Source organism: Grammomys surdaster, unplaced genomic scaffold, assembly GCF_004785775.1.
Source record: "Grammomys surdaster isolate TR1022 unplaced genomic scaffold, NIH_TR_1.0 239, whole genome shotgun sequence".
In the NCBI taxonomy this organism is placed as follows: Eukaryota; Metazoa; Chordata; class Mammalia; order Rodentia; family Muridae; genus Grammomys; species Grammomys surdaster.
The window spans coordinates 164,611-177,736 of NW_021604684.1; the positions used below are offsets into that span (position 1 = coordinate 164,611).

The 13,126-nt window shown below is 35.7% G+C and overlaps 1 protein-coding gene across 1 annotated transcript in view; it reads left to right on the top strand.

Moving 5' to 3' along the window:
• Positions 1–13,126, top strand: part of Dcc (DCC netrin 1 receptor) — a 189,181-nt gene that overhangs the window by 100,710 nt on the left and 75,345 nt on the right. The window contains exons 11-12 of the mRNA XM_028774187.1: positions 7,242–7,307; positions 12,822–12,984. Coding sequence (XP_028630020.1) covers positions 7,242–7,307; positions 12,822–12,984 — 229 coding nt within the window. The remainder of the gene's footprint in view (positions 1–7,241; positions 7,308–12,821; positions 12,985–13,126) is intronic.

The window sequence follows — 13,126 nt, forward strand, 5'->3', positions numbered from 1 at the left end:
TGAGCAGGAAAAGGTAACATCCTAAACCACTATACTAAAACAAATAATGGCTTATAAAGAAAATCATAGTCTACTGTCATCCATTCTAAGCAAGTTTAATGTGATTCCTGCAGATAACAACAAAGAAGATACTAGCCTCAAACATAAACAAGGGCTAATACAGTATGGAAAAGTTGATCGACTTTTGTCAATGGCTTCCTCCACAGATCAGTAGTGGATATAGTAGCAGCATGCTTTTGAAGTACTAACTTAATGAGCTAACCACAGTACTCTGTCAATCTTTGTAAGCCATTCTACCTCCATAACTTAGAGACCTACCTTAGGGTCTTGTCTTTGGATTTCTCCACCCTTGATGAACCATTGGGCCTAGCTCAAGCTTATTATCCCTACCAGAGACAGGGGTGGGTTGGCAGGAGGGAAACATGCTCCTGCTTTCTACTACTGCACCTCCTGGTTCCTTGTGAATGAGAAGCCCTGGGTTAGACCTGTTGCTGCATAATTAAAACCTGTTACTTTTCTATATGCCACACTTGGGTGCTGGGAGTAGTGATGGCTCAAACAACTCTCTCTACTCCTAGCCTGCCATTTTTTCTAGAGGGAACTGTACCCACAAGAAGTCTAGGGGAATAATTACCCACCCCTGTCAGAAGTTTGGAAGTCTTCTGTCATGGCTTCCTTCTCTGGCCATTTCCCCATACTTAAAGCTTTGAAGCCTTCCACACCTCATTAGCAGAGACTTGACTTTCTTTCATTTGTATTAATTAGGAAATAGGACTCTACACCAATCTCACCACATTTGTCTTCTGGATGTCCAGACAGGCCTTTCCTTTCTTTTTTGTTTTTGTATTTTGTTTGTTTGTTGTTTTTTTTTTTAAAAAAAAAAAAACCCTCTCCTCTAGGTTGTTCTCTCATGTCACAGAGACTCTTTCCATGGTAACAGAGTCCCTTGCACCTTCCAAAGCATTTCTTAGTTTACAAAGATCTAGCCCCACTGTGGAAACTGGAAAGGTCCATACATGTCTTGAGGTTTCTGATGAATCAACCTTTTCTTTAACTCCTTTGTGAACATTGCTCTGTCTGACCCAGTGAAGTGAGACTAACCCATGGCTTCATTCTCTCACTAGTGCCTCTCCCTCCTCTGTACTTATGAGGACAGACAGAGATAATGAAGACTTCCTCCTGGCACTGAAAAACCACAACATCAGTGACTGATTTATTTTCTCATACTGTCTTAATTTATGGATCCTTTGCTTTAAATGGAAAGTGTAGGAATCTATTTTGAGTTGTATACATTTTGTCTTGAGGAGTACAGTATTGAATGTTTGAATATCAAAAGAAACTGTTTCACAGCACAACTGAAACTATGATTGAATGCGTGGGTAGAGTCAGAGAAGATATATGGGGGAGGAAACTTGATCAGAGTCATTATTTGTATCCACTGGCAGGATGTGCATGCTTTAATGTCTTCATTCAGTAGTGTACCCTTAAAGAAGAGTGAACCCCATCTCTACTCAGGGTGACTTAGAATTTCACCCAAACACAAGCACATTTCAAATCCATGTTTGGGATAATCTCGTATAGCACTCTGAGGAGAAGCTCTCAGAATCATTTTATAGACTTTGAGAGCAGTTTCTATTTTATGAACTACAAAGGGCTATGGCTCATCTTCCACAGTATCAGTGTCTGGTAAATGGGCTCCAAGAAGATTTTGTCACTCTGGAAAGCCCTTATATACTGTAAAACAGAATGATGCTTTAGAATTTGGTAAAGACAGGGTTGCATCTAAAAGTGATTTCTTAGACCCTTCTGATGGCCATTATATCAGATTGCTAGAGACAGAGGGGTATAAGGAGAGACCAAGTGAAATAAACAGCTTCAGACAGGACCACTAAACTCCATGCCAGTAGAACTGAGTTGGCTTCTGTTCTGTTAACAACTGAACTGTTAATCAACGACACATCTAAATTTATGTTAATAATAATTATAACAACTAATGAAGTGCTGGGATTTTGAAATATGTCTGGTTATGATATAGGTTTTCAGGGTCAGGGAGCAAACTTTTCATCAGGAAACAGCTTTGGTAGATGGACTCACAGGCTTTGTAAAATTCAGAAATTACAACTTTTTACTTGTCATCTTTTAAGGAGAAAGTTATATGCTTGGCTGGGGGAGTTAAAAGGTTTATTTGTTTGATTGGATTCTTTAGTTTATTTTAAATTATTGCCCACTTTCTTTTGTTCAGTGTCAGAGTAGTAGAATGCATATATATGTATATATATATGTATATATATATGAAATTTTATATTATATACTATATTTTCTTATAAATTATATATATTATTTCTGTACATATGTTTGCTGTGTGATGTAAGATGTTTATATTAAATTGTTCTGATGACTAACATCTGACATCTCCGTATGTAGGTGTCCAGATAAGTCTGACAGGGCTGGTTTTATTTAGTGTTCAAGGAAATGAGAAGAAATGCATTATTTGTAAACTGTTTTCTTACCTTTGGAGGTTTCTTAGGAAACCATACTCCATGTCTTGGTCAAACTATACATTTGCCTCAGGATATCGATACTCAGAATTAAATTGAGACATCTTCTTAAAGCAAGCATTTAGGATAAAGGAATGGTCCATATAAATTTCTCAAGTATGGATGCCATGACTAACAAATACCACAAAACTTCCCATTCCTTTTCCTTCACATTTATGCATGAAATTCTAACCCTAACTTTCAGTTTTATTTGTCTTCTTTTTATGAAGAGTCAGCTCCATTTACAGTAAATGTGTACAGACAAAAATTAGAATAGAAATAAATGATCTTTTAGGATTAAAATGGATGAAGAGAGATGTGCTCAGAGTTCTTCTCAATCTAGGCAACTCAGAGTCATTTAACAAACCTCCCCTATTGCTCTAAGAGTATGTACAGGAGACACACGCAACTAAAGCTTTTGCAGAAGAGAAGGCATCAGGGTTTACTCACCCCCAAACCTCACCTGTGCTGAGAACATTAGCTGCTGCTGCATCTGGAGCTCTTATGTTTTCCTTCACTCGATAACTTTTTTTATTTTATGTTTATTCAAACACAGTGCATTGGACCTTAGGAAAGAACGAGCAGCTGCTTTCTATTAATATGTATTTGAGAACTCTCGGGTGTTATTGTTCTGTTTCCTGGTTTCTGATGCCCTGATATCTTTGCTGAAAGTCACCAGTATTATCACCTGCATGATAAATTCATCCCTCACACACATATCTCGTCTAAGACAAATCATCTGTTTTAAATATATCTCAATGTGATCTGTGTGTTGGGCAGTAAAATTGTATTCAGGTGGCATTAATGGATCTTCTTTATCCACTGGTGTACAAGACATAAAATCGATGCAATTTTCGTCATTACCCCCCAGAATTATTCTCAGAAAGCCAATTCTAAGATCAAGAAGATAACTCCGTGCTCTGCATTCTTGGGAGGACTGTGCAGTAAATATTTGTCAGAAGACCCATCTGCCCGTTTGATTTAGATTATGGTCCATATGTATTTCTCTGGGGATGGATAGTGTAGACCTTCTGAATGCCCGTTCAGGAAAGATGGATTCGAGATGAGATTACAGCTACCACATCCAACTTCCTAAATGGCCTCTGCACACTAATGTCCCACTCTCCTCCCCAGACCTGTAAACAACCACAGAAAAGACAAAATAAAAAAAAAGAAGAAGAAGACTCTTAACACCAAAACACAACACAATTCGTCTCTAGGTGCAAAACGTTGTTAGCCATAAAAAATACTGTCTATCTGCTGCAAATGAGGACATCAAATAAATATTAATGTAGCTTAATTTTACACAAACACATACATAAACACACATATGCACCCATGCACATACAAAGACTATATGAAGTAAAAATAAAGTAACAGTATTTTAATTGGCCTCTGAGAAGAAAATCATAATGAAAAACTGAAAAGATAAAAAATTTAAATGCATAGTATTTAGTGATTTATTGAAAACCATCTTCATTGACAGGAGTCTCTCCTCCAGTATTGAGAGCTCATCACAAATACCACTGGGATCAGCATCAAGGACAAACAAATTTGCATACTCCCTAAAGACAGCCATAACCTGTCTGCTTTCTCAACTTCAGTCCTGGGAGCAAATGACAGAGAGGTCTCAGACACTCGAGATTATTTCAAATTCACTCTGAAAGCCTCACACACTTTCAATGTTTGAAGATTTTATACATTACATCAAAATAACTTGAGGGTTCTAAATTTTCCATTTTTAAGATATTAATGCAACACTGCTAAAACATCACATTTTTTTCACAGGCATTCCTTTTTAATAATACTAGATAAATGAAAAACATTTTTAGGAAAATCTGGCAGTGTTGTATAGAAAAAAATGGATGAAGTTGTGCTTAAATCTTTAAACCCAGAGTGAATTACAAACCATGAATAGGATTATTTAAGCTTTCGATATAATAAGCCAATGCTAGCTGTCATCACTGGACATGATGTTAATGAATCTTTTTATACACTCCTCCTTCCCTGAGAATCTAGAGCTATGCCTTTTGTGTAGCAAGCATTCAATAAATGTTGAATAAGTTATAACCATTTAATTCTCCTTTAATGAAACTGAGACCTTTGGGATAGGGCAGTAGTCTGAATATTTACATTGACTGGCATTCACTTCAACCATGTTCAAATTCCAATCACTCCTCTATTTCTGTAAGTCAACGCCTAAAAGCTCAACTGAGTTAACTGAACACATTAAATATTTTTTTCACAGTAGTGAGTCCCCAAACATGAGTTGGTCTGCCTGGTACCAGCAGTCCTTTTCTCATTTGGTAACTTCTTGATGCAGTGCTACAAGCATATTTTCTTGTTGTTGCTATCAATATTAGTAATAGTTATTTATGACTTATCCATCAGGAAAACCTCCTTGGAATTTAAAAAGAATCTTTCCGAGAATGGAAATAGCACAAAATTAAAGCTTGTCTTTAGATCAAGTTATCTTTGAGTAGTCATCAATATCTGGAAATGAGTTTTCTGTTTTTCTGATGAACTGCAAAATATAAAATTACCGTAAATCCAGCCTTCCTCTTTGATTATATCTCATTTACTAAATGATATTTTTCTGTTGGGTTTATTTAATTACTTAATTTTATTTTGTGGTATCAAGCTAGTCAAAACCAACAAAAAGCTAGCTGTGTCAACATATGAGACTTTGTGGATAAAATATCCAAGTTTTAAGCCACATGCTATTTAGAAGCACTTCCATGGTTCCTTTTTCCTGTATAAGAATGTGGTCCATATGATAACAGAGATATTCTCTTTTTACTGTATTTTCAATATAAACCAAAGGGTTCTAGACCTGTGTACAGCTTCCTGTCTGAGTAATACATGGACATGCTTGTGGATTTATTTTCATACCTTCCCACAAACTAGCAAGGAGTTAAAAACTTCATTAAAAAGACATTTGTCAAGAGGCTGGAGGAAAAGGAAAATCCTCCCCAGGCTATCTACCTAATTTCTAGTCAATATAGGATTACTCCCTACAGGAGTCATTTATTGCTGTTACTGGCCTAAATGATTAGGTGGTTAGGATGTCTTTTGGCTGACTGCTCTGCAATCTAGCTGTTTTCAGTTGCTGCAAAAGTATTCTTAACATTCATACAGAATCTCCTCTTTCACTTCGTTTCATTCTACATTGATTGCACAATATGCTATGGGCAAAGCTTCCCTGAGTTCCTTGAAACTTTAGATGTATTGGTTACATAAGCCATATATCTGGAAAAAAGTTAAGACTGTCCACTGATGTAGTTAGCCTACCAAAATATGCACAACCTTTTCTGATTTATACTGTTTTTACCTCCCAACTTCCCTACCACATACATAAAGAAACTTTAGCTTAATCTCTACTTCCTTTCAATACAGTCATACCATGTGGAGTTTAAATAAGCCATTTTATGTGAAAAGCATGATTCACTGTGATTGAATTAATATCTTTCCTTGCTTATTGGAAGCCTGGTGTCCATGCTAACTTCAGCTGAGAATTGATATCCAAAGAATTTTAAAAACTGTGCTGAGAATCATTGAACAGAATACTAAGTTGCTTCTCCACAGAGCTTTTGCAAATAAAATCAATATATGCCTGGGCAATACTAGTGAGAAGAATTTGGGGTATGCAAAGGAATGCCACAAGGCTGACTTGTAAGTCAGAAGAAGGAAACATGTAATCTACTAATGGAACCAAAGAAAAACACTCACTTTGGAGGTCAACCACTTACCACTGTCCTAAATGGAAATACTTGAGAAACAAATTCTGTATGCTGGGACATGTTTGCTTGTAAAGTCAAGTCTTTAATGTTTTTTACGAGTGGCCCACCTAGATATTCCAAAGGTCAAAGTGATCATTAGATTTCTCAACATTTATACATAAAGGATTATCTGTTATATAGCATCCTTAGTTAACTTTCTACTATCATATAAGTATTTTCGATCAATTTGTGATTTGATTCTTCTAAACCCTATGTTCTCATCCACCTAGCACCTATGGGAGGCACATATCCCAATAATACTATAATGAGGGTACCTTCTTTCTTTTTCTGTGTGATAGCAACAGATATGTAGATTATGTGCCTGGGGATCTTGATAAGAGTCTTTGTTCCCTGTATAGTTATTATTTATTCTCAAGCACCTTACTTGGCAGATAACATTACCAGAAAGTACTTAAAGCCAAATTTCAAATGAAACAAGTCTTGGCCTGGTAAGACATCAATGGGGTCTTGCTAAAAATCTGTGATAGGCAGGAGACAATAAAATCTAGCTGGACTTAGGAGCCATGGCTTAGATTATCTTTGCTCTGAAGTCTCTAAGACAAAACCATTTAGTATGTCTATGCCATATCTTTTGTGTTTGTTTCTATATACTTTATTATACCTGTCAGGGAAGAAAGAGAAAGAGACAGAGACAGAGAGAGGGATACAGCGACACAGAGACAGAGATACAGAGAAGAGAAGAGATTGCTCCACAGAAAGGAGTTGATTTTAACTGGATTACGTATGACAGATTTTTTTCTTACACATTGGAAAAATGAAATTCATAGAAGCAGCCTAAATAATTCTTCTCTATAGTGTATGCTTAGAGTTCTTTTCTTTGTCTTTATATTTTTTTTTGTTGGTTTTTTTTTCCGTAGTTCCCTAGGCTATATCCACTAACATTCTAATGTGCTTATCTACACAGGTCGTCATGGAGATGGAGGTTATTGGCCAGTTGATACTAACTTGATTGATAGAAGCACTCTCAATGGTAAGTATATAAATTGAGTTCTATTGGATTAGATATACTAATTACATGGTTAATTCTACAGTATCCAAAACAAATTTTCTATTGACAAGGGCAAGAACTATGGACTTAGGGATTCACTTTGGTTATAGAAAAATGATATTATTAGCAAACTTCACACATTCTACCAGAAAATGATGACAATTAGAGGTGACAGATGCATGAAAAAATAATTAGAAAAGTTTCAGCACGGGGCAATTTATAAATGATACAGGCCTTTCCTAGTTTGATTTCTAATATGCTGAAAGAATATTGGCTAAGACAATATATAGAGGAAAGTATTTATTTCAGTTTACAGCTTATAGTCTAACATGGAGAGATTTAAGGGTAGGAGTTCTAGGAAGGTGCCTGGGATCAGGAACTGAAGCAGGGACCATGGAGGAAAGTTTCTTACTGATTTACTCTCTGTGGATTGCTTCGCTTGCTTTTTTATACAGCCCAAGACCATTTGCCCAGGAATGGCTCCGCCTGCAGTGAGCAGGGACATCAATCATTAATCAAGAAAATCATCCACAGACTAGTTTTTAGCCTGCTCTAATGAAAGAATTTCCTCAATTGAGGTTCCCTCTTCTAAGATGATCCTAATATGTGTCAAGTTCACAAAAAGTAACCAACACAAGATTTATTAAATACATAGATTTTGAAATGTGGTCGTGTATTTCAAATATTTGCAACAACCATTTTTATTGGAGAGAGATGGTGACTAGGGATTAAATTTGGAACCAACAATGTTTTATAAAGTTGCTGGGAATTTGCACAGAAAAAAGTACATTTACTCTAATATTTTATATTAGTAGCCCTTTGTACTCTCAAGTTTAGTCATCTTCCTTGCTTCCTCTAGTAAAGCTTCTCCATATAACTCTGAACTTTTAGGGTGACCACATAAAGGAAATCCTGGGTAATGAACAGACTGAAAGCCACACTCTACTTGAGACAAACAAGCTTGTCTCAGTTTGTTGAAGCAATGTCTTTGAGAGGATAATTTAATTGTAACCAAAGACCAATCTATCATGCTCATTATTGGAAAACATGCTCTTCTTGATATTCAGATCTTAGACAACATCCTGAACATAGATATGTTCCAGTCAAGTCTAAGGTTAAATACAGGATACTTTTTCCAGAAGGTCCATATTGTCCTGTACTTTCTTACATGTTCTCTCCTTTGTTTCTGTAATACTTGTTTAAATCAATACCCAGCTCTGGAGGTCTCTTATAAGTACAAGGCTGGATGGAGCTCACAGCACTAATGTGAAAGGCTTGTGTTGGAACTGAAACGAGACCAGTGGCTTCCTTTTACAATAGCTTCAGGGTAATTATCATTCTGACTACCAAATGTTGCTAGTTTCATTAACTTAATCCCACTTAAAGTTTTTCTTAAATATTAACAATACACCAGACACACTCCTGATATTTAAAATGCCAGTCCAGAAATGTTACTAATGATCTAGAGTAATGACCCAGTGGTGAAAAACACTTGCTGTTCTTGTATAAACTCGAAGTTAATTCCAAACATCTATGTGACTGTCTCAACTGTTCGCAGCTCCAGTTCCATGGGATCCTATATCATCTCATAGCCTCCCTGGGCACTACAAAAGTATGGTGCACAAATATGTATGTATGTGCCATGAACATGCATAAAATACAAATAAATATTTTGTAAAGGAAAATGTGCTACTAAAACTCCTTTGAGTGTAGGGTTCTAGTAATAAACTGTGGGTATATGTTTGACATTGTATTACTTCAGGAACAAAAAAAAATAAAAGATGAAGAATTATTCAAATGGATTAAACTACCAAGGTGAGATGGTGAGAAATATTCATGGATAGATATAATTTTTTAAGGTTGCTTTGTAGATAGATAGATAGATAGATAGATAGATAGATAGATAGATAGACATTACATATAAATTATATATATATATATATATGTATCATATGTTATACATCATATACCATCATACATCATACATAGTAGAGCATATATCAATCATATCATGTTATATGATGTCATATGTCATATATCACATATCACATATGATGGAGAAATTCTAGTTCTAGAGTCCACTTAAGGAATCAAAATCTCCCCTTAGAATCAGTCTAAAGAGACAGCAAGATACCTCCGTATTTTAAGGTGCTTCATACAAATATTGAGGACCTGAGTCAGATCTCTGGACTACATAGTAGAAAGAAGAAATGACACCCATGGCTGGTTCTCTGACCTAAAACATTCATTCTCAAGTATATATATATGCATACATTTAATGTACACATACATTTAAACATACTAGCAAATTTTAGAGTCATCTTAAATTACCAATTTTGGTATACCAGTTTTATGAAGTTGTTTGAGTAGGAATTCATTCCCCATTATAATTATTATCACAGGTAATATGTTTTGAAGTGGGCAATACCAGAAAATTAAAGAAGCAATCCTCTATGGATAATGGATAATGGAGAAAAAGTAATGATCCTCCCCTAACTTTCAGTGTTGCTAGGCAGTGGATGTAAATGTTAATGGTGGGGTAAGTGTAAACCACAGGCAAAATTGTGTTCTCTTTGAAGTTACATGTCCTGAAAGATATCGTCTTGAATAGATTTAGATTTAGCAAGTAAAATCGTAATTTGTTCACAATTGCCTAAAAATCTGACATAAGTAAATTCTTTGCAAGAGATTTCTGTTTCAATGTGTTTATGCTTCTTAACATATATGCATATGCAATGAGAAATTACTCAAAATTGCCCTAAGCTGCTTGTATTTTCACTTCTTAAATATGTCACTCCCCAGTGTGCATCAAGCTTAAAAGTTTTGCTGAAGTATTAAAAGTTGTCTTTCAAAATAAAATGAAATTTTGATTAAAAAGAAGCACCAAACTAAATCTGACATGAGCCTGCCAATCAATAAACTTTCCTGTTTACAGGAGTGAGTCTTCAACTGAAGAATAGGACAGTGATTTCAAAAGCATGCCAGTATGTGCTTCTCTTTTTAAGGTTTAATATTCTTAGTAAGAATAAAAATTATAATTAAATTTGACCTGGCAAACATTACCTCACAGAGAAAATTCATGAAGGCAAACCAGATAGTAACGTCCAGTGGTTCCCAGCCAGTTCATCTCAACTGTTGTCATTATCCTACACAGCTTTTGCTATCACTTCATGATGTTTTAGAAATATTGTGCTAAGTGAATGAGACTAATGATGTACATGCAGTATGTCTAGACTAACTACCGAGTAGACAAATTATTATTCTGGCTGATTGCAGCAAACTGAAAACCCCAAGACACATGGATGGAGAAAGGGAAACCTAATCTCTTTCCTCTTCTATTGTACTAGCAGAAGAATTATGGTAAATATGTGATTTGGCACAAGCTCTGGTGATTATAAACAATCCCATAAAGGCATGTGAAACCTGAGATTCCCTAAAATCCTAGTAAAGTGTTAAGGTTTGGGGAAAAGGGTATTTTTTCCAATTAGATATGTAAGTGAAGTCCCTGAGAGACAAGTTTGCAGGCATACCTTACCCTTAAAAGATGTCTGTATTGACAAAAATATCTTCCCACGTTTTGTTCTGAAACCTCTCACATAATGAAATTGCATACATCTCCCTTAGACTGACAGAATTTTCAGTGTTTTCTGGCTTTCTCTACATTTACTGGGTTCATTCTTCAAAGCATAATAATAGAATAATAGCTTATTTTCAGGATGCAAATGGCAGTTTCAAATAAATTTAGGCCCCGGTAATCATTTATGCTCTTTGTTTTTCATTCTATCCTTTTTAAAATTCACTTTTGAATAAAAAAAAAGAGTATATGAGAATGCTATAATTCATGAATTCTCTTTTAGTTGAAAGCCCGTAATAAAACTGTAGAAGCTGTAGAGGCTTCTTAAATATTTTCTCATGTCAGGAAGAATCAAAGCTAAATGTTTGGTGATATAGTACTATTTCAGTTTTATGATGCATTTAATTTTTAGACTAGACTCCACATTCTTCGTTGACACTGAACATGCTTCCACTTCTCTAAGTACAGTCTGTGCCTTACATTCGTGTGAATGGCAACCACTGTAGAAGTTACCTCAGCTCAACCCTGCTCTATTTACCAGCAAATACCAAACCCCTTTGCAAGTAATTCTGCCTGGGATTTGCAAAATAAATTTAGCAAATTTGATCAAAAGATCCACATGTCCGATAAAGCTTTATTCCATTGAACTCGATTTTGAAACTTTGTTAAACTTACGTTTCACCACTTTGATTCCCTCTCTTTAATAAAGATATGAAATTATCAATTTTTAAATACTCAGAATTGTTGGATATCCTTTTATTTTCTTTTAAATTCGTGTATATTGGATGCAAGATGAAAGATAGTTGCTTGGATCAATGTAATTTATTTCAAGGAACTATTTTTCTCAGCATGCAAGCAATCACACTTCAACTCCTCAAAATAACGTGATATAAAGTCCTATATGTTTCTGTGAAATGACTCTTCTGAGATTGGTAAATTATTAGTAGAAATTCAATGTTCTTATCAGATATTTTCATGCCAATGGGAAGATTCAACATTGCCTTCCAGATATAACAGGGTTGATACCCCAAAAAACTTAGAGACTCTAGGAGCACACACAAAATCGTCAACTAGACAAAATCCCAAACTGAGAAGCTTATGTGCACACAAAGTCTCACCGTTAAACAAGAAGCTATGTGTAATTAACACCTGCTGGCAGAGGGAAAATCGGTTTTCTCCAATGGAGTGTCACTGGTATTATCAACCATACTCCAGGGCAGGTGTGGTGCCCGGGAGTAGCTGACCAACACAAAACAGACACAATGAAAAAGTTTTTCCCAATATTATATCCTTAGTTTGTTGATCAGGATACAATTCTTCTATAAGTTCACCTTTGGAAATGTTCCATGTTGGCTGCTTTTAGTATAGTGAACAGGGTGCACTTGTATCAATCTCGAAATTAGAAGATTTCTATGAACTGAAAAGGAAACTCAAAATCATTATTGGCCCTTCTCATTGGCTTGTCTTTCAATCAAAAACATCAGTCCTTCTCATGGCCTGTCTCTCATCAAAACCATTATTGGTCCTTCCTAATAGGCTATCTCTCCATCCATTGGCTAACACTAAAATACATTCTACATCTATTGATTTGCCTACTCTACATATTTTATAAAAGTGGAATGAAACCTTATCTTTGTAATTTCATGACTCAATTCTTTTCTGTGTCTGGCAGTATTTCATTAAAGGGATATAACACAATTTTTTAAAGTTAATCGACATTTATTTTGTTTCTATTTTGGCTATTTTGAATAGTGCTGTTAATAAATGTTTCCTGTAAAAGTTTGTGTATTTCCTTTCACTTGAATCCTTTTGTTTTCATTCTTAGGCTGTAACAGTAAGAACTCTTTCTCTTCTTACAGTTTGATAAGCAGTAGTGACAACCTCTCCCTAAACCTGAACCCTGTATACTTGTTTCACCCCAGAACCACCCATTGGACAGATGCACCCTCCACATGGCAGTGTCACTCCTCAGAAGAACAGCAACCTGCTTGTGATAACTGTGGTCACCATTGGCATTCTCACTGTGTTGGTTGTGGTGATTGTAGCAGTGATTTGTACCCGGCGCTCTTCAGCCCAACAGAGGAAGTGAGTAATAGTCTCCTATGCTGTATTCTCTCTCTCTCTCTCTCTCTCTCTCTCTCTCTCTCTCTCTCTCTCTCTCTCTGTCTTTCTCTCTCTCTTTCTTCTTCTTCTTCTTCTTCTTCTTCTTCTTCTTCTTCTTCTTCTT